General features: G+C 35.2%; 1 protein-coding gene across 4 annotated transcripts in view; it reads left to right on the forward strand.

Moving 5' to 3' along the window:
* Nucleotides 1–25903, forward strand: part of SLCO1C1 (solute carrier organic anion transporter family member 1C1) — a 56561-nt gene that overhangs the window by 18904 nt on the left and 11754 nt on the right. For all 4 annotated transcript variants that reach the window (XM_023226186.1, XM_023226189.1, XM_023226187.1 and 1 more), the window contains 6 exons: nucleotides 1765–1863; nucleotides 6336–6581; nucleotides 7591–7755; nucleotides 17362–17557; nucleotides 21400–21565; nucleotides 24471–24655. In XM_023226186.1, the coding sequence (XP_023081954.1) occupies nucleotides 1765–1863; nucleotides 6336–6581; nucleotides 7591–7755; nucleotides 17362–17557; nucleotides 21400–21565; nucleotides 24471–24655 (1057 nt within the window). The remainder of the gene's footprint in view (nucleotides 1–1764; nucleotides 1864–6335; nucleotides 6582–7590; nucleotides 7756–17361; nucleotides 17558–21399; nucleotides 21566–24470; nucleotides 24656–25903) is intronic.

The following is a 25903-nucleotide window of genomic DNA, read 5'->3' on the forward strand; positions in this document are numbered from 1 at the left end:
TTCCACTCTATGCTAGATTAAATGTGGAAGCTTTGTATACTTCATATCCAACTCCTTTGTTTAGCTCACACATTTCTGAAGTGCACACTTAAGATTTGGATGATGAAGACACCACAGAGGGATCTATTGCATTAGAAAGGGAGCATCAGATTAAAAGAAAATAACTGCAAGCTCAACTGTAATGATGTGTGACCTTGTGAAGGTATCTTCGTGGGCTTCAGGTTTCATAGGTGATTTTTAGTGGGTTAACTATACAGCTAAAGCATTTAGGTATTTTAGTTTACTTAAAAGTTTGTTTCTTGAGCCCTAGAAACTGCTTTCCATTTGATGAGCCCTAATTATTTTAAGCTATGAGGGATAGGCAATGAGAAATCTTGAGATCTCAAAAGCAGGTAGAAATGGATAAAGAGAATTATTAAAAAAAAAAAAAATAGAAGCAAGGCATGAGGCTACCTCATCTCTGGAACACATTCCAGCAAATAGACCAGCAACTAAAAATCTCAAAAACCAAAATAATATAGCAGAGGCAAACTCCTAAGGTAAGATGCATCTACACAGCATTTTTTGGTTTCCTCTGATGTCTTAATATTAAGCTAGAAACACACGTCAGTCTCTCCTTTTTAAATTTTTATTGTACCCTTTCCTATGGTGTTGACACACATCAGTCTTGATTTCTTGAAATTCTGATCTTTTAAAGGTCTCACGTTCAGGGACAGAAAGGCAAGATTTAAATTCATTGAGGGGACGCTACAGCTAGGTCCACTGTATAATCTTGCCTGGGCTATGCTCTGCAGGACTCCAGGGGGTGCTGGTTACACCCAGATAGGCTATAGTTAAGATCACAGCTCTTATTCTAACAGAAAACTCCAGTAAAATCAGGAACTGGAACTGCAACAAACACTTCATCACCTGCACTAGGCAATTACTCTGGAGACCGGAGGAAAGGTCACAGCCAGAAGAAGCATACGGGTGCGTTGGTGTCCCCTTCTTCTCTAGGAACTCAGGGCTTGTTCTCTTTTGCCTCTGGTAAAAAGTATCTGGTAACTGCTGTTTACTCTTCCAGTTAACTTAATCTCCCATGAATATGTGTGTTTTAAGCCTTGTGGTGAAATGAAAGACAGATTGGAGATGTTTGGAAGGGAAGAAGTACCTTTCTGGTTACTAGAAATGGTGTCCTTTAGGCCATCTGTTCCACCTATCTATGAAGGTTGACCTGAATGGTCAAGAGGGTTCCAGAGAGCACTTTTCCTGCTCCAAATCCTAGTACCTTTGTTAGCTGGATCTGGGGATCTGCATAGGTCCTGCTCTCACTAATGATCTCACAGATCCTCGGAGTGAATGGATGCAATTTTTTACTAAGGTGGAAGAAATCCATCTGAATGTCAAGACAAGTCTTATGCTTAACTGAATGTAAAATGTTTTTGACAAACTATCAAAATTAATGCAATTCCAATTTTTATCAATAGGCAATCTAATCCTAGGAAATACAGTTTGTTCCATTTTGGAAAATTAACTTCCTCAGAGTATTAATGTTATTTTCTTACTAAGACATACTTAATGCCTTAAAATTGTTCATTCTTCTCCCAAAGCAGTGAAGGACTTATTTTCTGATTCAATGTGGTTTTAAAGTTGACTAAACACATGCAAATGAGCTAAAACATTTTGAGCTACTTACTGGATCTCACATTTCTTGTTTAAAATTGTATTAATTTATCAAAGTAAAGAAATGACAGCTTTTTTCTTCCTTTTCTTTTATTGGTGCAGGGTGTGTGCAGACGGTTGCAATTATAGGACCAATTTTTGGTTTCCTGCTAGGCTCATTATGTGCCAAACTATATGTTGACATTGGCTTTGTAAACCTAGGTAAGGGAGTTTATTTTTTATTTATTCATTTATTTTAGTTACTGTAACATTTTTAATGGGAACAGTGTGGAAATTATCAAATTGCCTTTTTATAAAATGGCAGTCATAATCTTTCATAAACTAAAAATTTTATTATTAATATAGTTATACAGATTAATAAATGGAATACGAAAAATAGGTGATGATTAGAACTGGATGACCAATGATTTGTTATTAAGATGTATCCTTTTTCACATCTGATTTGTCAGTTGAAATGCATTCCAGCATAGTTAAGACTGAAAACTGTAGCTACTTGTTCGTTCTCGTTGGCTTCAGGTGTGTCAACATTTATTACAGTTACGTCAATTAATAATGTATTTGGGGACTTGACAGAAAGACCAAGGATTTAAAGTCTACTGGCAACCAAACAGCCCTTCTTTTTGTTTTTACTCTACAAGTCATTTTTAGGTGGAAGCATATTATAGCATATTATCGAGCAAGACTGGCTTTTCTTCTGGGATATTGCTTGTGTAGGAAATAAATGGCAGAGGGGACACTGATCTTTCCATAGCTAATAATTTGTTTCTATCTCTGTGAGATGAACCCTCTAGAAATAGATGGCATTTGTCAGTTTTTTTTTAAAGAATTCCAAGAGATCCGTTACAAACTAAACAAGCTTCACTTAAAAAAAAAAAACGTGGAAATGCATTTTGACCTTCGCATGTTAAAACAGAAAGCAAAATTCTTGCATTTAAATCAAATAAACTACAAGGCAACCTTCAAAAATGTTATTTACTCATTCATTAGTTCCCGTCCAATTATTTTGCATTTACTTTATGCCAGGTGCTATTCTACAGCTCTGAACAAATCAGTTGAGTTCCCCGACTTCACAAAGTTTAAAATCCACTGATGGATTTTAAAAACAAGAAAGTATAGATGTGATGAGCAGCACAGAGGAAAATTGTTAAGGGGAAGTGATTCACATGCAGTAATAACCTAGTATAAGCATTTTACCCAGTATAATTCAGTGGCAGTTGAGCCTGCTTCTCAAGGGACCTGTGTTTATTTTGTTCTCACAGAATGTTATGATAGAATATAATGAAATGTTTTCTAGGTTCTTGCCTAGGAAGAAAACAACACCCACTTGGTTTGATTAAAAAACCTGTCAATACTTGTTTTTAGGCAAATGAGAAATGATTTCAAAAACAAAGTTTTTATGACGAATAAAATACTAAAGTTTTGCTTACACATACAAATACCGCTTCGTATCCAGAATAGCTCTGAAGTAGTATTAACCACCATTTATTAAAAAATATTCCACTGATTTGAATGCATCTCAAATTTAGTATCATAGTGAGAGGTTTCCACGGGGTTTGGACTGGAGGGTGCAGGGCATAACTCTCCAAGTAAAATCTCACACAGATATTCAATATGTAAATCAAATGAAACTGGTGTTGATATAGAGGAGCCACCACATGAGGTTTTGAGCCTTCAAAGTTCTCCCCATGGGTTGCCTTCCTTTTACCAGGGGTCTCTCTGAAGAACCTGAGAGCAGGGTTTGAAAATCATGAGGCGGCCGGGCCGGACGCTCACGCCTCTAATCCCAGCACTTTGGGAGGCCGAGGCGGGCGGATCACAAGGTCAGGAGATCGAGAACATCCTGGCTAACACGGTGAAATCCCATCTCTACTAAAAATACAAAAAAATTAGCCCCGCCTGGTGGCGGGTGCCTGTAGTCCCAGCTACTCGGGAGGCTGAGGCAGGAGAATGGAGTGAACCCTGGAGGCGGAGCTTACAGTGAGCCGAGATGGCGCCACTGCACTCCAGCCTGGGCGGCAGAGGGAGACTGCGTCTCAAAAAAGAAAAAAAGAAAATCATGAGGCCTCTTCTAGAATTTAGACTCTTTGTTTTTAATCTAATGAACAAAAGAAAGTATCTTGCTCCAAAAGCACTCTCTTTCCTTCAATAACAGAGATAATACAGACATAGCTTATTTTACTGTGCTTTACTTTATTGCATTTTGCAAATACAATAAAGTAAATTTAAGGTTTGTGGCAACCCTGTGTTAAGCAAGTCTATAGGCACTATTTTTCGAACAGCGTGTGGTTACTTTGTGTCTCCGTGTCACATTTTGGTAATTCTCCTAATATCGCAAGCTTTTATTGTTATTTATTATTATTATTATCATCATACCCATTATGGAGATCTGTGATTGTGATATTTGATGTTACTATTGTAATTGTTTTGGGGCACCACAATTGTGCCCATATAAGACAGCAAATTTAATTGATCAATGTTGCATGTGTTCTGACTGCTCCACTGGCCATTCCCCTGTCTCTCTTTTTGGACTTCCCTATGCCCTGAGACACAATAATATTGAAATTAGGCCAATTAGTAACCCTACAATGACCTCTAGGTGTTCAAGTGAAAGGAAGAGTTGCATGTCTCTCGCTTTAAAACAAAAGCTAGAAAAGATTAGGCTTAATGAGGAAGGCATGTTGAATGCCAAGACAGGCAAAACTCTAGGCCTCTTGCACCAAACAGTTACCCAAGTTGTGAATGTAAATCCTGGCAGGAAATTACAAAAGTGATACTCCAGCAGACACATGAAGGATAAGAAAGTGAAACAGCCTTATTGAGATAAAGTTTTAGTAGTCTGGAGAGAAGATTAAACCAGCCACAACATTCCCTTAAGCCAACACCTAATTCAGAACAAGGCCTAACCCTCTTTAATTCTATGAAGGCTGAGAGAGATGAGAAAGCTGCGGAAGAAAAGTTTGAAGCTGGCGGAGATAGGTTCATGAGGTTTTAGGAAAGAAGCTGTCTCCATAACACAAAAGTGCAAGGTGAAGCAGCAAGTGCTGGTGGAGAAGCTGCAGAAAGTTACCCAGAATATTTAACTAGGATTATTGATGAAAGTGGCTATGCTAAATAACAGATTTTCATCCTAGATGAAATAGGCTTCTACTGGAAGAAGATGCCATCTAGGACTTTCACAGCCATAGAGGAGAAGTCAATCCTGACTTTAAAACTTCAAAGGACAGGGTGACTCTCTTGTTGGGGGGCTAAGGCCACTGGTGACTTTAAGTTGAAGTCAATGCTCATTTAACATTCTGAAATTCCTACACAGACTCTTCCTGTGCTCTACAACTAGATCAATAAAGATGTGCTGAATGAGAGCACATCTTTTTGTAGCATAGTTTACTAACTATTTAAAGCCCACTGTTGAGATCTACTGCTCAGAATTTTAAAAAAAGGTTCCTTTCAAAATATTGCTGCTCATTGGCAATGTACCTAGTCACCCAAGAGCTCTGACAGAGTTGTACAAATAGATAAATGTTTTCATGGCTGCTAACATACCATCCATTTTCTACCCGATGAATCAAGGAGTAATTTTGACTTTCAAGTCTTATTATTTAAGAAACATACTTCGCAAAGCTATAGCTACAATCAATAGTGATTTCTAATGAATCTAGACCAAGTAAATTTACCTTCTGGAAAGGATTCACTATTTTAGATGCCATTAAAAGCATTTGTAATTCATAGGAGAAGGTCAAAATATCCACATTAGCAAGAGTGTGAGAGAAATTGATTTCAACCCTCCTGGATGACTTTGAGGTGTTTAACACTTTAGTGGAGAAAGTAAGTGCCTATGTGGTAGAAATAGCAAGACAACTATAATCAGATATGAAGCTTGAAGATGTGACTGAATTGCTGCAATCTCATGACAAAGCTTGAACAGATGAGGGGTTGCTTCTTGTGGATGAGCAAAGTGAATGGCTTCTTGAGGTGGAACCTACTCCTGATGAAGATGCTGTGAACATTACTGAAATGACAACAAAAGATTTAGTAAATTACAGAAACTTAGTTGATAAAGCAGTGGCAGGGTTTGAGAGGACTGACTCCAATTTTGAAAGACGTTTGACTGTGGGTAAAATGCTATCAAATAGCATTGCATACTACAGAGAAAACTTTCATGAAGGAAAGAGTTGATCTATGTGGCAAACTTCATCATTTTCTTATGTTCATACATTGCCACAGTCATCTCAACCTCCAACAACCACTGCCCTCTTCAGTCAGCAGCCATCAACATTGAGATGGCTATTCACTGAAGGCTCAAATGATCATTAGCATTTTTTAGCAATAGCAGTTTTTTAAATGAAGGTATGTACATTTTTCAGACATAATGCTATTGCATACTTAATAGACTACAGTATAGTTAAACATAACTTTTGTATGCCCTGGGAAACAAAAAAATTCATGTGACTCTATTGTGAGATTCACTTCATTGTGGTGGTCTGGAGTCGAACCTGCAAAATCTCCAAGGTATGCCTGTGATAATATCCAGATCAAAAAAAAAAAAAATAGCATAGATGAATTATTAGGTATTTTTACGATGCTATAGAGTTTTGCAATAATTTATTTTTAAGTAGATCATTTTAACATATTAGCTTTGCTGTTTGTGTTACTTAGCCATCCCCTCTGTCTTTCAGATCACATAACCATTACTCCAAAAGATCCCCAGTGGGTAGGAGCCTGGTGGCTTGGCTATCTAATAGCAGGAATCATAAGTCTTCTTGCAGCTGTGCCTTTCTGGTATTTACCAAAGAGTTTACCAAGATCCCAAAGTAGAGAGGATTCTAATTCTTCCTCTGAGAAATCCAAGTTTATTAGAGATGATCACACAGACTACCAAACACCCCAGGGAGAAAATGCAAAAATAATGGAAATGGCAAGAGGTAAGTAAAATTCTCGATTTTGAAGTATTTTCATTTTTCTGTTGGGACTTACGGAGATTTATAAATTACATCCTTCACTTCCCTTCATGTATTAAAAAAATTGAGAAACCATATCAGAAGCAAAACTGGAAACTGATGTCAGCTTTATTACTGAACAACTGATTGCAGTACATGACCAAAGACCAAAGGCTTGACAGCCTTTCCTGCTGATGTCCCCACCTTCTCACACCTCCTCAGTTTAGATCCTACAGTTGTCTCTACCCAGGATTGCTGCTTCCTGTAACTCTGTATATACAGAAAATAAAAGGCTTAATCTTCAGGGTTGGCAGCGTTTCTACAGATAAGATCTATTCATTTGAGAGATGTGTATCAATGCATGTCTCTCACCAATGATCAGAGGGGTGAGTGTTCTGTAGGCAAAAACCTAGTGTTCTAATGAACCCCCTTCATGGAAATGAGGAGCCCCTCTTCGTGTCCCTTCAAGCAATAGTTACATTTGCAGAAACTCTTCACATGTCTAATTGGTAGTCTACATAATAGGAAAAAGGGAAAAAATCAATGCTCATTTCTCACACTAAAATTCACATATTAAATGGAGATAACTCTCATATTTCTTTCTCTTTGACCACAAGATAAGTTTGAGGAATAGAGACATGAAAAGTGAAGGTCTTTATATCCTGCCTGTGACTCCCAGCTGGATGATGAGGGAGTATTCTCATCCTTTTCATCTTTTGCCCACATCAGTTAGAGGAATCTGTTCTTTTCTGACTCTTACCTTTAATACAACCTGTACTGCATGTCTATAGAAATGAGTGCCTATGTCTGGATTTGAACCTAGCCAGATCGCAGGCTTGATGCATGCCAGTGGCTTACTATACATAGTGTATGTGTGCGCCAAACTATGACTACTCCCAAACTCTGTGACAATGGAAAGTCCTGCCACCACGGCTACGTCTTCTTCCATGCATGACAGCAACTTTAATTAGTCTATGTTATTTTTGTTTTATAGATTTTCTTCCATCACTGAAGAATCTTTTTGGAAATCCAGTATACTTCCTCTATTTATGTACAAGCACTGTTCAGTTCAATTCTCTGTTCGGCATGGTGACGTACAAACCAAAGTACATTGAGCAGCAGTATGGACAGTCATCCTCCAGGGCCAACTTTGTGATCGGTAGGCTCATCTGCCTTTCATGCTTCCTCAGAGGGACTCTCTTAGATGTACCTGATTAACTCGGGAATCTTAGAGAAGATCATTCCAAGATTTAGGTAATTTATGACATTTTAGATGAGCTCAAAAAGTGGCAAGAATTTTGTAGCAAGAATTATTTGCATCTGTGGGTAAGTAACCCAGAGAGCACGCAGTTCTTGAAGTGATATCATTGAGACGAAACATGCATTTTATGAGGAGTTCGTTAATAATACTGGATATTTGTCATTTAAGTGTAGTGAAAGCCTCAAAACAGTGACGATTTTACATGAACAGTTTCCAGGATTATATAAAATGGACAATGAGATAGGTTAAAAGATGTTCATTCCAAAACAAAGCTTGTATTTTCACAGTCAAAAAACTTTTCTGACTCCTGGCAACTGGGTTAGTTCAAAGGGCTGTGTTTCTAGCAACACGGTCAATAATAAGATAGGAAAGTATGAAGAAATGAAAGAAGAGAAACCAGAACCTACAAATACATGATGACTACCACTGTGGAAGTAATTAGATATTTAAAAAAACTAGATTCATTTCTTTAATCCACAAAGATATCATTTAATGTTACTGTTTCAAGGCATAAAATATTTTGTTTCTTGGGACATACTCCTTTATGATAAGAGACTCCAGTGGCATAAAATAATTTTCTCTTAGTATTGTAAAAAATCACTCTATATTTCTACCTCTGAAAGAGACCTGGAAGGAGAAAAAAAAAAAAAAAAAAAAAAAAACAGCCAAATGTATTTTAGGAGATATAATTTTTCTATGATAATCTTGGTAATGGGCAACATAGCACATGCTAATATATTTGACTGTTAGTTTAAAAGATTTTTCTACAAAATTCTTGATGTTAAGGTTACATCACTAAACATTTTTACTTTTAACATCAATTGGTTCAAATTAATTTTATTACTTATTGGCTTATTTATTACTAATTTTATTACTAAAGAAATATTTTGTGGCTTTTTTCTCCAATACCCCGTGCATGCTAATCAATGCTTTATACTGATTTTAACATGAATAGATGAGGATTTAAAGTTTAAGAGAGACTTTATTTTCATTTTTATGTGTATACTGAGATATAACTTCTCAAGAGTTAAGTCTACAGACCTTAAACAGTTCAGATGGATACATATATGTATGTGTGTGTGTGTATATATATGTGTGTGTGTGTCACATCCAGCATTCAGAATATACAGAATATTTTAGCTCCCCAGAAAGCTTAAATCTCCTATCAGTCAATACTTTTCCCCAAAGCTAATAACTATCCTAAACTATATTATCATAGACCATCCTTGCCTGTTTTTGAAATTCATCTAAATTAAATGGTATATTATATACTCTTTTGTGTCTAGCTTTTTTCAACTGAAGTGAAATCTATGAGATTATTTTCTATTGTGTATAGCAGTGGTATATTCTTTTTCATGCTATGTCATATCCTATTACATAAATAAACCACAGTTTGTTTATTCATTTTTTAGTTGATGGACATTTCTGTTGTTTTCTGCTTTTAACTAATAGTTATTTATAATACTATAATAGATAATATAATAATATGTATTATAAATAATATACAATTTTATATATTATGAAAATAATTATACATACAATTATTTATAATAGCATTAGAAATGATTTTATATGTATATGTATAGATTATATTATAAATTGATGATAGTATTATAAATGATTACATTATAAAATATGTATTTAAACCATGTAATATATATTAATATGTATGTAATATTTATTAATTATATATTGTATATATTATATGTTATAATAGTATATAATAAATTATGTAAAATAAATATAATATATACAACATGATCTATAACTATTGTATATAATATATAAAATAATTATAATTATTTTTATAATAATTATTATAACTATTTTTATAACAATTTTTTATAATAGTATTATAAATCATATTATAATTATTATTTATATAGTATTTTAAATATAAAGGCAGAAAAAATACAAATAAAAATATTATGATTTTAATATATGTTAATAGAATATATAATATTTATAATTTATTATAGCATATTACACTATATAATAAGATAGTATTATATACTATATCATAATTTTTAGTATATTATATATAATATGTATAATATATTATATAATATATGGTAATACTATAGTAATATAGTAATAATATATGGTATTACATATTGTATATTACATATACTATAATGTACAATAATAATGCTGTTATATATAATATATTTATAATAGTTAAAAGCAGAAAACAACATTCCACATGTTTATTGGTGGGCCACTATGCTCATTTTTCATGGCTATACCCTGGAGTGCAATGGACATTTGTGTTGTTTTCTGCTTTTAGCTAAGAGTTATTTATATTATATATATTATATTATATATATTATATTGCTAAGTGCAGTTGCTAAGTCAGAGGGAGAATATGTGTTTAAATAAAGTAGATAGTGCCAAAACACAAGGAATTGTGCAAATTTATACTCCTATTAGAAATGTAAGAGCATTCCAGTTGCCCCACATCCTTATCAACACTTGGAATTGTTAATTCTTTTCATTGTTGCCATTCTTATCGGTGAATTGTGGTATTTCATGGTGGTTTAATTTGCATTTACCTAAAACTCTATTCTTCAAAGTTTCTGACATGTCATGTCTACAGATAATTCAAATACTTTTGTGAGAGATAAGTAATAGTATCTAACAATTTCACATCATTATAGCTAAGATTGTTCCTGAGATCATCTTGGTTTCACATTAGTAAGTATGGGGTGCAGCCGATTAAGGGTAAGCGGGCCAATTATTCAATATCCTCTCACCCTTACTTTGATTATTTGTACAATGGTGAAAATAAATGTATCACTAGGTTGAAATAAAGATGAAAGTATACAGATAAAATGCATGGTAAATGCATATATCTCTCATTCAATAAATATTATTTCTTTCTTCTTCAACCTTTCTCTTTTTTCTTAATTTTTTTTTTAACTTGAGCTATGGAATAATGATCTTCCTGCAATAAAATGTGAGATAGACACAAAGAAGCACACTTCTTTTACTTATTTGAGAGAAGACATTTGACATACCATGGAAGGGAGAATAAACAGAAATTTCCTGACATGTTCAAGGGCCAACTGTTACAATGACAACTTAGCCTTGCTGTACATGTTTTTAAATGTTAGCCACATTCTTTCTAAAGTTTAGAGATAGCATTTTTTCTCATGCTAATTACTTTAACTTTGTAGAAAAAATATTAAAGGAAAATAAATGACAATAAAATTTAAATTCAAAGGCTGGGAAGCATATTGTGAAATGATTTGGCTTTTTAAAGTTTGTGGAATTTTAAAAAGATTTTTAATGAAAGAAATTTGGATAGACAGCTAGATTTTCATTTTTTCTTTTGTCATGTATTTATTTTTAATTTTCAACTTTTATTTTGGAATAGGGAGTACATGTACAGTGCAGGTTTGTTACAAAGCTATATTGCATAATGCTGAGGTTTAGATATGACTGAACCTGTCGCCCAGGTAGTGAGCATGGGTAACTTTTCAATCTTTCTCTTCTCCTTCCTTTCCCTCTCTAGCAGTTCCCAGTGTCTATTGTTCCCAACTTTATGTCCATGTGTGTCCAATATTTAGCTCCCACTGATATGTGAGAACATGTAGTATTTGGTTTTCTGTTTCCGAGTTAGTTCACTTAGGATAATGGCCTCCAGCTCCATCTGTGTTGCTGCAAAGGGCATGATTTCATTCTTTCTATGATCGCATAATATTCCGTGGTGTATATGTACCACATTTTCTTTATTCAATCCATTGTTGATGGGTGACTGATTCCACGTTTTTGCTTTTGTGAATAGAGCTGTGATGAACATATGGGTGCATGTGTCCTTTTGATAGGATACTTTATTTTCTTTTCGATTTATACCCACTGATGGATTGCTAGGTCAAATGTTAGTTCAACTCTTAGTTATTTGAGAAGTATCCAAACTGCTCTCCGTAATAGCTGGACTGATTTACATTCCCACCAAAATATGTGCAAGTATCCCCTTTTCTCCTCAGCCTCACCAACATCTGTTATTTTTTGACTTTTTAACAAAAGCCATTTTGACTGGTGTGAGATGGTTTCTCATTGTGGTTTTTATTTGCATTTCTGTGATGATTCTTTCTGAAGAGCACTTCTTCATATCTCTGTTGGCTGCTTACATGTTTTTTTGTTTGTTTGTTTTTGTTTTTTTTTGTTTTTTTGTTTGTTTGTTTTGAGACAGAGTCTCTCTCTCTCTGTTGCCCAGGCTGGAGTGCAGTGGCGGATCTCAGCTCACTGCAAGCTCCGACTCCCGCGCTCATGCCATTCGCCTGCCTCAGCCTCCCGAGTAGCTGGGACTACAGGCGCCCGCCACCACGCCCGGCTAATCTTTTGTATTTTTAGTAGAGACGGGATTTCACCATGTTAGCCAGGATGGTGTCGATCTCCTGACCTCATGATCTGCCCACCTCAGCCTCCCAAAGTGCTGGGATTACAGGCGTGAGCCACCATACCCAGCCACATATTTTCTTTTGTGAAGTGTCTGTACTTGTCCATTGTCTACTTTTTAATGGAGTTATATGCTATTTTCTTGTTGTTTTAAGTCTGGATATTAGATCTTCATCAAATGCATAGTTCATGAATATTTTCTCCCATTCTGTAGAATTTCTGTTTACTTCCTTGATGGTGTCTCTTGCTGTGCAGAGCTCTTTAGTTTAATTAACTTACCACTTTTTGGTTTTGTTGCAGTTGCTTTTGAGGACAAAGACATAAATTGTTTGCCAAGTGTGATACTGAGAAGGGTATTTGCTAGGCTTTCTTCAGGATTTTTATAGTTTAGATTCTTACCCATAAGTCTTTAATCCATGTTGAGTTAATTTTTATATATGATGATAAGAAGGGGTTCAGTTTCATTCTTTTGCATATGACCAGCCAGTTATCACAATACCATTTATTGAACACGGAGTCCTTTTTCCGTTTCTTGTTTTTGTCAGCTTTGTTGAAGATGAAATGGTTGTAGGTGTGTGGCTTTATTTCAATTTAAGCTTCTCCTATAAATATTAAGTTACATACAAATGATCTTATCTTTTCCTTCTCAATACAGAGACTGTAATAATTTAGTCATTTTTGCTTAATTTCTTAGAATGCCTTTTGTAGACCTCTAGTAGACAACATATATCAACTATCATTTATGACAATGATTATCACTGTCAATTTTTGGAGGTGTTACACAGACAAGTAAGAAAAAATTAAGAGAATTATTTGAAGGACAGTTGCTTATAAAAAACATTATTATTATTCTTGTGAAAGTCCACGATATAACATGAAGTTTACTAGGAGAGAAATTCTAAAACATCTCCAAATACTATTATTATAACTCATAACTATTTCAATCCAAGGCATCGGTATGGAAGTCAAAGTTTCTAGTTTCTAGTCTACTGTAATCTAGTCAAACATTTTACACATCCCTTATAACTCCTTTTTACATCAGTCTCAAGGAATAAGATCTTTAACCTGATGAGTGTGCTAAAACAATAATAATTATGTAATAAAATATAACAATATAATAATAATTCGCTTTTAAATTTCTCTAAGGTTTTCTGATATTTGGGTAAATATGCACGTTGAATTCAAAAGAAAACACAGAAAATAAATTGAAACAAATTTTAGACACTACTGTAAATTAATATTTCCATTTGGAATACTTCCTTGATGGTAGATGGTAAAAAATTTTTAGATCAACACATTTTATGATGTGGGTGGAGAATAAATCAAAGTTTAATTTCTATCTCACTAAATGATTTAAAAATACCTAAAATGAAAGAGAAGCCTGGGGAGGGAAGAAACATGTCTTATATGATGTAAAAAAAATTTGTTATCAACTTGACCCACCATGGACAACTTAATACATCCTGTGAAATTTGAAAGGGAGAATCAAACCAACATTATATTTGAAATGTACTAATATTTTTTGGAATTGTGTTATAATTTAGTTATCTTGAAATAGGAGAGTAAGATATCAGGAGAAGTGCTATAAATTAATACACTAAGGTTTATTCATTTAGCACATTTTATTGGAAACCATTAAAGGAACATGGGATTCAATTCAATTCACCATTCTTCCTTTGAGGGTTTGGTTGGAGGTTGGGATACATAAATTGAAAAAACTAGCAGGTAATTGTTAAAGCATCAAGTCTGCTGCCTATGGGTCCCTGCACAAGGAACACCTGATGAGCGAGAAAATGAGGTTCTGATGACCAAGTTGTGAGCCCTGGTGCCAAATGTGTCCCCTGGAAGCCCCATATGACTGGTGGAACCTGTGAGAAGAACTCTACTTGGGGGAAGCTCAGAGTACTCTGGGAGAACAAACCTAATCTTGGAGCCAGGAAAAATACTCAAGCAGAAGATGATGATACCTAAATCAAGAGAAAAGGATAAGAAAGTATTAAAAGATGAAAACGTAAGAAAGAGGGTAGAGGTTTTTATCAGACAAAGCAAATATCTTGTGCGGAAGGATCTGGAGTCAAGAAATATTCTGGAAGTTTCAAGGAAACACTGTCCACCAAAAAGAGGTAAATCAAGCAAGGATATTCCAGATTTTTAATAATTTATACTGAGGGTGCAGATGTCCCTAGGATTATCTCATTTCAGTTCTCAGGCTATTCTAGGCTGTTGGGGGGTGGGGGATGTCAATGGAATCCAACACGGCACATAGCTACAGACAAGGCTACACCTTGTGTTATTACTCCTTAAATACCGGGTTCAATTGGTACTTTACAAAACAAAATGTTAGAAACATGCTCTGAAGGTTTCAGTTCGGAGTTTGTTTTTCAGAAGATACTTTTTTCATAAACCAATTTGGAGATAGAATTGAGAGTGAAAATGTAGGACTCTGTTGTTTGTCAGCTTTGGCTTTGTGGAAGGCATTGATAGTCAGGTACTATCTTTTATATATTCATTGCATGTATGTGTGTGTGTAAAAGTAGGCACTTCAAGGATATATCTCAAATTCATAGCAGCACTTTCTTCAGGAGAAGGAAGATGAAACCTGAAACAAAGGGAAAACTAATTTTATCTACTTCCACATTTTAAAAAATCAGAAAATTTAGGAGAAACCATTAACATTAATTAATTGGGCCTTAAATAACTGGGTTTGTTGATATATTTTCTATAATCTATTCATTGTTTTTAGAATAGTAATCAGGTGCCTCTAAGTTGCCTTTTGGCTGTTCAGGTTTCCAGATTTTCATCTCTGCTGCTTACAATACCCAGGAACCTCAGTTCAGATGGAAAAGCAAAAGTTAGCATTTCTTCTCTTTTTCATTTCACTAACTTCATGATCATGCCCCCTTTAAGGTGGGATGATTTCTAATATAATAATTTAAATGTTAACTTATACAACCTATGGTCAAATAAAAACAGATGAATCAAAATGTCCCTTTGTTATCATCTGTACATGTTAGAAATATTTTGTGGGGGTCTGTCCTGCAGTCCCCAGCTGCATGACAGCTGAGACATGTAGTCAGACACAGATAATCACTATAACAGTGGGCCAGGGGGCTGCCAGCACTAGGGGCCCAAGAGAGTTTGCTGCCCCTCCAAGCTGGTAACACTTGCATTTGTTTAGTACAGATTTAATTGGCAAAGGCTTTGAGTCAACACACCTGTGGGTAATTAACGTGGTTGCCCCCACCCAGGAGATGGCCATCCTGCCCGTGATCAAAGGTTGATTTTTAGGACCACATGAGTAAATAAGCTATTTAGATAAACTCCCCTATATTCCTTTGTATCTGCGCCCTAAGTTATCTGGTTCCTGAAAAGAGAATCTGGCTGCCTTCAGCCAAACTATCTGAAGTTATGCTCGGTCTTCCAAGAGGGTCTACTTCTTTCTATTCCTATAATTTCTTCTGCCACTCTGACTGATCTCCCACAATATATTTTTTTAAATAATGTAATAGCAAGCCAAAGACCATTGTATGTTGATATTTGGGGTTCTATGATGCTTTGTTAAGAAACTAAATATATAAACTTAAAAAGAACAAAAAAAGGGAAAGAAATAAGAAAATTTGCATGTCATTATCACTAGATGTCAGTGTTTTCATTTTTATTTTACAATTTCACATTGGGTTGTAAGTCAGACTTGTGTACTTGAGATTATTTTTTACTACAGCAAATGCTGATTTTGTCTTTGAACCTTATCTATTGACTAGAGTACATGCAAACTTTAGCCCTTTCATTATTTGAAAGAGATGGATTATCTCAAAACCTCAAGAAAACATGGACATCAATGACTGATAGGTAGACAATATAATAAATAAATTCTAATTAGCAGAGAATTTATTTATTGTTAAGTGCCAGATTGTTCTTCTTTAGAGTTACACCATTTACAGTCCAACATATGGCACCAAAGTGCCTCTTTTCCCAAGTCTTTTGCAATACAAGGGTTCCATTCCCCACCCCACCTCCAATATTTTCATCTTCGTAAATCAAATGGATAGAAATTAATTGCATGATATTTTTGTGCTAAACGTTGTGCTGATAACTCTTCATAAATAATGGAATTTAGTTACCTCTACAATGCATTATTAGCTCCATATTATAGATGAGGAGACAGGTTTAGAGACATTCAAAAATTACCTGCAGTTGCACAGCTATTCGGCGGTGGAACTGAGATCTAAACCCAGGCAGCTGGGATTCCAGAGTCTAAGCTCTTAACTACTAAGTTGAACCTCTTCCTAGTATTGTTTACAGCTCACAGTTATTAGATTACTAGTGAGGTTGCACATCTATCAAAAAAGATAACGTGCATCTATTTATCAAGGATACTATTTCCCAAACCCCTGGAGGAGAGGCAACATAGCAGTGATTGAAAGCATAGGACTTGACATCAGTCTCTCTGCATTCAAACCTGCTTTGCCCACTTACTAACTGTGACTGTGAACAAATAGCGCTCTGAAGTGAAACTAATAATATGCCTACTCTTAAGGTTGTGGTGAAAATTCAATGTGATAATATTAACATATCAAATGCTCAGTTCAGTGGCTGGTACATTATAAGCAAATAAATATAGGTGGTGGTTGTTGTTATTAGGAAGGCTACTACACTCAAAGCTAAGAAGCTGACTCAACAAAAACAAATTTTGCCAGGGCGGGAGGCAGAAAATAGAAATGAAGACTTAAAAAAAAAAAGTTTTCTGTATTCTATGTGCCTATTATTTTTTATACACAACGTTAAAGAACATTAATGGGCACCTAATTGTACTTGTTAATGCTGGAATTGGACCAGAAAGACCAGAAAGATTTATTGATTCATTTGGTATTTATTAATACTCTGTGCTAGACATTGTGCTAGACAGAACCTGAGACTGTCAGTTGTACCGCCATTAATCTATAGCCTAGACACTCATCATACACTCTTTGTATATGTCAGTAGATGATAGTGACTGAATATTTCTATAATTTAAAGCGACAAAATAGTCTTTAGAAAATTTGTGTTAGTGCACTCAGATCTTTTTTAGAGATTCACAAATGATATATTTTTCTCATTTCTCAGGGCTCATCAACATTCCAGCAGTGGCCCTTGGAATATTCTCTGGGGGGATAGTTATGAAAAAATTCAGAATCAGTGTGTGTGGAGCTGCAAAACTCTACTTGGGATCATCTGTCTTTGGTTACCTCCTATTCCTTTCCCTGTTTGCACTGGGCTGTGAAAATTCTGATGTGGCAGGACTAACTGTCTCCTACCAAGGGTATGTTCCCTCATTAAATAGTTTGAGGATATTGGTTTGTTTAACTAAATCAATTATTGGTGGAGCTGCAAAAAGGAATTTGATTGTTAAACATCACAAGTATGGAATAACTGACAATATTTAGAATCTGTTATTGTCACCAGAATTTGTCATCTCCTTTGATTTTAGAGAAATATAAAAATTGCTAAACCCGTATTTTACACTAGAGAACCAACCTGATTAATTTAGAAAAACAACATGATAGTGGAAATACAAACCTTGAATCATGCCTCTGTCTATTCTTAATGAAATGATGTACATATGGTTTAAACTATCCAATTTCAATTTTCTCATCTTAAAAACAGAATAACTACCTTTCAAACCTTTGTAGGGTTTAAGCAAGCTAACATACATGAAAGTGAATACTACTTGCCTGACACAAAATAAATGTGCCATTCATGGAAACAATAGTTTTTTTCTCCTTTGGACATCTGAGGAACTGGAGTTACCTCTTTGCAATCCTCCATAGTTGCTGTTGTGCTTGAATCATGTAAAGTTTCAGGAAAGAGTGTTTGTCCTTCAACCCAGTGCTCTCCATAAAAGTTCTCTTTAGCTGAGTGTCTTGCAATTGGTCAGGAGAATATTTAGTGATGCCCTCAGGCCTGTCATCTTGTATGAGGTGGGTGATTACATTGCTTGGTTTCCAGAGTCTCTCTCAATACAAGGTTGGATCTTGTAGAAACTATATTGCCCTTGCCCATTGAGAGTCTTTCCCATCACTCTACCACTTAACATGAGTTTCCAGAGGTAACTTTCTTCATCATTTCACCTATCTATGCATTATTTGTTTTCTAAAAAAAAAATCAAGCCTCCATCATGTGCCAGGAAGGCCTCTCCAACTGTATCTGCCTAGCCACCTGAAACTCTGCCTGTGGCTCAAAGGCAAACACTCCTGACACTATATTCTGTTTCCTGCCTATTCTGTGGCTTCCTGCTTACAGCCTGCTGTCCATCTCCCTTCCTACTCTTGCTCCACTGCTTATCTGTCTTGTCTCTATGTTCCAACTTCCATCACCTTTATTAACCTGGTTTCACCTGCTGCTAAATGAGCACCTGTTATAGTTTTGGCCGTCTACAATGTTCAGGAAAATTGGTTAATGCAAAGTTCATAAATTATGGCTTCTGGGAGTTATCAAAGCCACATTGTTAGCCTCAGCTGAGTGTAGTGCTGTCTTAGTGAAAGTTAGCGATGTGGATTAAGAATGTTATTTGTAACCATGAAATGGAAGAAGATTCTTCCATTTGGAGAGAGCAGAAGCCCAGTGCCATCTTTAACTGTCCCAGAAATCCTCACGGTAGAGGGACAGTTGTTGAGGACTTTATAGTTTGTGATTTCCAAAACACCTTAACTTTCATGATCTCATTTATATCCTCAGAACACCTTGATGAGGTTAGTTTTGTTATCCTTGTTTAAAGGCAACTGCATGGATCTGGGACTTGAACACAGGCATGACTCAAAGTAGAACATTCTTTCTACATTATAATTTCTAAGCCAAAAGTAAACACAAAGCAGACAACAAAAGCAAACTTTGAGATTCCCATTAAAAGTATTCCTACATAATCAAAGATTAAATATTTTAAAGAAATAAAAGGTAACATTTTCATTGAGTGAGTACTACCCTCTTCAAAGCAGTCACCTTGAAAGACTATAACTATTGTAGTAATGCTATTGTTGTTTAAAACATTCTAAGGCTCTTCTTTTGAAATTTCTTTGTATATTTTTGAGAATATTCTTAACAAGGGCAAAGATTTAACCTTTAAGGAAAAGCTCTCATCTTTCAAAATAATTATTTTGAAAGAAAATCTCATTTGGGTATAAACATTCTGGCATATTTGTCAAAACTCTTCTTATAATTAAAATTCTAAATTACAAACCTACTGTCAGCACATCCTTCAGAAAACATATATGCCATTGATTCCTGCTCCTGGTGATAAATTAAACTTACTCTCAATAATATCAAATATTTTTCTTTATAAAATATAAAATGGTTCCCATGGGTTTTTCCATGTTGCTTTATTCCAAACGCTGTCTTGACCTGGGTATTCAATAGGAAAACTGAAGACAAGCCTTAGATATAATAATGGAGGAAATCTCTCTTCTGCAATAACAAGGATAACTCTGATGTGACATAAGAATTTACAATCAAGAGGGCTTGCAGGGTTCTGTTTCCAGGTTTGTCACTAGCAAGCAGTGTGAATTTGAGCAAGTTTTATACTTTCAGATATTACAAACAGTCTCAGTTAACAATTAAAATTTTATGGAAGGGAATAGGATTAAACATTCCTATAGCACATCTCGGAGGGCCTAGTTCAGTACCCTTTCACACTATTTGGAGACATCTCAGAGGTCTTTGGTTTGTACTTCTGAGGTGAAATAATTCATCATACCAGCTCTACTAGACAGAGTATTACATTGATTAAGAAATTATGGTTGCCATAATTAATGACAATACTTCTCAGAGGCAGAATCCCAAGTGATTAATTTCTCTCTCCAGAATAAAGTATCTTTTTTTTTTTTTTATTGACTAACTTACTAGAAGTTTTGTTTCTTAGCTAGCTGTGTAACAGGAATTATTCTTGGTTCTGGAGATAAGGGAGTGAATAAAAAAATAGTTCCTACCTCTGTTGATTGTATATTTCAGCGTATTTCTTGTTTGTTTAAGCTCCTCAAATATTTTTTTTTAAAATGGGGGGGGGGGGTAGGAAGAGGAGGAATGAGCAAATAAATAAACACATTTGAAAATAAGGAGCAGAAAAAAATGAAGTATGGAGAACCAGTGAATGGCATATATGGTGCAGATAGAAATGACTTACCATTGCAAAAGTTCCCTTTGAGAAGAATAGAGGGATATGAATAATAAAAAGGATAAAAGCAGAAGGATTAGGCCATTCATGTGACAGAAAAAAAAAGTGAGGGAGAGAGAATACTGGGAGAGATGAAGGGTAAATACAAGAGCGAATGGCAGAGAACAAAAAAAAATAAAGGAGAAAAGAAAGAATGCAATCAAAATTTTGTGTAATAACTCAAAAAAGTCCATTGGAGGGGGACAAATTTTGTCTCATTAATATTTGTAACTATCTCCTATTCTCCCAGAGCTAGCACTTAGTAGGCTTCCAGTAAAATTTTATGAACAAATAAATGGGTAAGTCATTGAACTTACTTGTGAATTAGAGCAAGAAAGGATGCTATCAGCTAAGAAAGAGCACTACACACTGGTAGGATACACAGGAGAAAGGTTGAATGAACTGGGAATGCACTTATTGGTAACACATATGCAAGAGGACATGTAACTCCTGCAAACGCCGAAAGAGAATTAACTGATAACTGATTGGCTATTTTTGCTTTTGCTGGACCATTAGCAACAGTCATTCCACTCACGTTTAGACAACAATTCTGAATGAAATTTGCACACACACCACACACACACACCACCTGTGATGCATTTAAGTAATGTCATAAATTGTTCTAAAAGTTTACTTTTCTACCTTGTTAGCTATTGTTGTACACCTTTGCACAGAAATATATTAGATGATCTTAGGGGCAGTAGACTGAAACCTATAAGCTAAGAATTGGACATCATGTGAATTTGTAAACCTCTAAAGATAACTTTCAAAAAAAGTTTTTTATTAGTAAACTTACATATCATGACTAGAAGCTGGCATTTCTGATGACAACTGTGTTTCTAAAAGGCAAATTTTGTTGGTAGTGTCATTTATATCACTCAAGAACATTGATTTTTTAAAAAAAATTCTGGTGCTACCTGCCAAGAGGTAATATTTTATATTGTTATATTTCTTTTCAGAACCAAACCTGTCTCTTATCATGAACGAGCTCTCTATTCAGATTGCAACTCAAGATGCAAATGTTCAGAGACAAAATGGGAACCCATGTGTGGTGAAAATGGAATCACATATGTATCAGCTTGTCTTGCTGGTTGTCAAACCTCCAACAGGAGTGGAAAAAATATTGTAAGAAATCACCTCTCAAGTATATGGCGATTGTCCTGTTACAATATAAACAACAAAACTCTATGGGAGCTCACAGCAGACCACTACCAGTGGGAGGCTTACGCCTCTGCTGCCTAGTCCTTTTATGTAGAAAAAGAAAATGTTAGAACTATTCCTAGTAGTACTGGAGTTGTTGAAAAAATTGGGGTGAGAATTAGAGTCATGAAATAGGGTGGAAGAGTTTTGTAATTATGTAGTCTATTTCTCTCATTTTGCTTTTAAGAAGTGTTAGCCCTGAATGAGAATGTCTGTCATATGATCATGTAATAATACGCTTTCAGATCCCTGTCTTCTGACCCCAAGACCAGTGGTCCTTGGAGGTTTTAGGGGATGGACAAATAGATGCCAGTATTAGGAGGCTTAGGTCCAGAGATTCTAGACCTTGGGGTCAGGGATCTGATTATGAGGAGATTGATGGTTTTAGGACAACTTTGTTTGGAAAGTCAAGCCAATTTGTATAATAAAGAAAGGGCAGGTGGGCTGGAATGGAGGGTTTCCATAGGACAGAAGAGGGAGAAGAGGTAGGAAATATAGGTAGGAATCTGTTTTAGTCAGTCCAGGCTGCTATAACAAATATACCATAGAATTGGTGGCTTCAAACATTTATTTCTCATAGTTCTGGATGATGGGAAGCCCAGATCGAGGTGCCAGCAGATATGGTGCCTGGTGAGGACCCACTTTCTGGTTTGCAGATGGCCATCTTCACCTTCTATCCTGACATGGCAGAGAGCAGGCAGGGAGAGACAGGTCTCCTGTCTCTTCCTATGAGGGCACTAAAATCACATTCATGAGGACTCCACCTTCATGAACTAATTACCTCCTAAATGCTGTACTCCAAATACTATCATATTGAAGGTTAGGATTTCAACATATGAACTTTGGACAAATATTCAATCCTCAGCAGACAGCAATTGTGAAGGATATAAAGTACTTAAATCATTAACAGACTCATTCTTCTAAGCACACCTTTCCATTCCTGTGCCAGACTCTTCCTTATCCTTGCTCTTTGAGATAGCTTCCTATGTGTGACTGATTAAATTTGCCTTTATTTGACAATCCTAGAGGGCAGAAAATTAGACCACACATATATTTCATTTATTTACATATTAGATATGAATGTTTAGGCTGTATATCCACAGATACAGTGTTATGTTTGTTGATTGACTCTGGTCATTGTATTATTATTTTGACTTATTTAGAGCAGAAAGGATTGGTTCCTAGCAACAATGAATAAGACTACCTACTCATCTGAAATACGTTTTCATGCTTCTCTTTTCTTCCTGTCTTTGCTTTCTTTCTTTGTTATTTTTCTTTCAGCTACTGTTATTTTTGCTCACAGCTGCATGAAGGTTTTTCGTAATCAGAGCTACCATTTATAAAAGACATTATAAGGAAGGGCTAAAGATTGGTGTTCTAAGAACAAAATTACATTCAAATCTCATGGTCCTAACATAATTTGCATTATTTTCAGTATTTTCTTCATATGAGAACTGAGGCACTGAGATACAAAGGACTTGCTTAACTCATTTACCTAGTGGGCAACCAGAATTAAGATTCAAAGGTTTCAACTTGACATTACAAAAAATCTATATTACTACTATTTTAGAAAAGGAAATGCCAGCTTTATTTATTGTCTAAAAACTCACAAACTCTTTTGTGATTAAAATAACATTATATGTACACATTCATAAATAAAATTTACAGAAATAAACTATTGAGTTTACTCAATAATAAACTATTGGGTTATACAAATTGTCTCTCTTCAGTCAAAATTTAGTTTAGTTTTATGCATCAGAATTATTTTTTTCTCATAGCCACTGTAAATTATGTCATATCCTCAAACTGTGCCCATTTACTTAACCAAGTTTTATCAAATGCCTAAGATGAGAGCCTAGTCCATTCTCCGGTTGCATAATAACAAAGCAGCAGTTTCTGCTTTCATAGAGGTTACATTCTGTTGGGAAAGTATATTTTAAAAATAAGTAAATATAGGATATCCTGATAGGTAGCAAGAAGCCCTGTAAAAAAGACGTAAATTAGAATAAGAAAATGAAGAGATGAGAGTTTTTTTTTTTTTTTTTTTTTTAAATGGGTAGTCGTGGAAGGTCTCTATTAAAACCTCTGAAAAGAGAACTAAAGTATGGATGCCAGCTGTGTGATCACCGAGGAGAAGAGCTGCCTGGGCAGAGAAAATAGCAGGGCCATGAGGCATGGATAAACTTGCCATGTTTGAGGGGAAGTTTGAAAAGGGCAAAATGGGGCCTTTGCAAGGGTCATGTGTGTGGCTGACACAAAAGAAGAGAAGGAAGATCACTGAATGGAGAGATTAGAGTGGCATGCAGGTGCTACATGATGGAGAAAGTGTAAACTGTTATAAGGATGTGGGGTTTCATGCAAGTATAATGAGAAACCACTGGCAGGTTGAGGGTATTGATGCAGTCTGACTGTCATGTTTAAAGGTTCACTTTGCTTACTGGGTGGAAAACAGATTCTAGCTAGGTAAGAGTGGAAACAAGTTGAGCATAAAAGGAGCATTGTAACAATCTAGGCAAGAAATAATGGTTACTTAGAATTGGAAGTGGTAGTGAGGGAGGTAAGGTATGGTTAGATTAGGCAGGATTTGCTTTTAGATTGTTGTATAGGATTAGTAGTTTGTAGATCAACCATCTGCTATTTAGATAATGTAATGTTGTATCTGTATAGATTTTGCTTTGCTCAACATACTCTAATACAGAAAAATAAGAGAATATTTCCTCATTGTTTATGTAATGCATGGCTATGGTGCTGTAAAAATTTTTACAGTAACTATCTTTAATTTTATTTAAATGTTACTGAAATAATTGGACTTTTCCCTATTGTGTTACAGATATTTTACAACTGCACATGTGTGGGAATTGCAGCTTCTAAATCAGGAAATTCCTCAGGCATAGTGGGAAGATGTCAGAAAGACAATGGATGTCCCCAAATGTTTCTGTATTTCCTTGTAATTTCAGTCATCACATCCTATACTTTATCCCTAGGTGGCATACCTGGATACATATTACTTCTGAGGTGAGTACTGATTCTCCCTATTCTAACTTTAATATAAGGCACAATCATCTCGAGCAATGATTTAAATTTTTTTCTGTGGAATTGTTATGATTCCTCTTAGCTTTTTTCAAGGAACTTGTCCCACATCCTTGTTTCACTTGTTATTGCACTTTGGGTATTTATACAAAAATATGGCTGAATGGAAGTTTTCTTAGTTAAAAATGTTTGCAAACTATTGGTCTAGGAGGCAATGTTAGTGCCTACATCACTAGAGTTGCTTAATAAATGTAGTATCCAACTTCTAACGCTGGTGATAATATTAATTAGCATAGGTAACATGCATTTTAGATTATAGTTTCACCAAATCATGGGAAATACAATTTATAAAATATTTTAAGGCTCATCTAATACAATAATATTAGAATTTATTTTATATATATATTGCTTTATCTGTATATTTTTGCCATGACTGGAATTATCTGTGGGGGATTTCATGGCTTTGGGTAAATTGAGGCTCCTAATCCATGATGTTAATGACTGTATTATTACATTTTCACACTGATATAAAGAAATACCTGAGATGGGGTAATTTATAAAGGAAAGAGGTTTAATTGTGTCACAGTTCTGCATGGCTGGAGAGGCCTTAGGAAACTTACAATAGTCAGGGGAGGGGAAACAAGTCCTTCCTCACAAGGCACAGGAGAGAGAAGTACAGTGTGAAGAGGGAAGAACCTCTTACAACACCATCAGATCTTGTGAGAACTCACTACCACAAGAACATCATGGGGGAGCCACACCCATGAGCCAATCACCTCCAAAAAGGTCCCTCTCCCAACATGCAGGGATTAAAATTTGGATTGCAATTCAAAATGAGATTTGGGTGGGAACACAGAACCAGACCATATCAATGACTTCAACCATTTTTGCTTATAAAACCCTAAAAAAATTTGTAAAAGTATGTAGCTTCTTGCATATTTATAATTTGACACATAAAATCTTTATCATAAGTTTAAATAGTAACTAAATATTGATTTCTGGTATATTATAAATATTTCTATTTTAAAAATAATGGTTTTAAATGTAAGTCACTTTCTAATGTAATTAATGGGATCTAAAAAATAGTGATTTGATAACCAACATCACCTGAGTGAGAATTGTATAACTACTTTAACAGTAACAAGCATTACATATTTCCTTGTCCCTGTATTTATATCTCCATTCAAATTCCCTATAAGATTTTTCTCCTATTAAAGCAGAATTTGTCCTCGA

This window comes from Piliocolobus tephrosceles, chromosome 10 (genome assembly GCF_002776525.5).
Source record: "Piliocolobus tephrosceles isolate RC106 chromosome 10, ASM277652v3, whole genome shotgun sequence".
Taxonomy (NCBI): Eukaryota; Metazoa; Chordata; class Mammalia; order Primates; family Cercopithecidae; genus Piliocolobus; species Piliocolobus tephrosceles.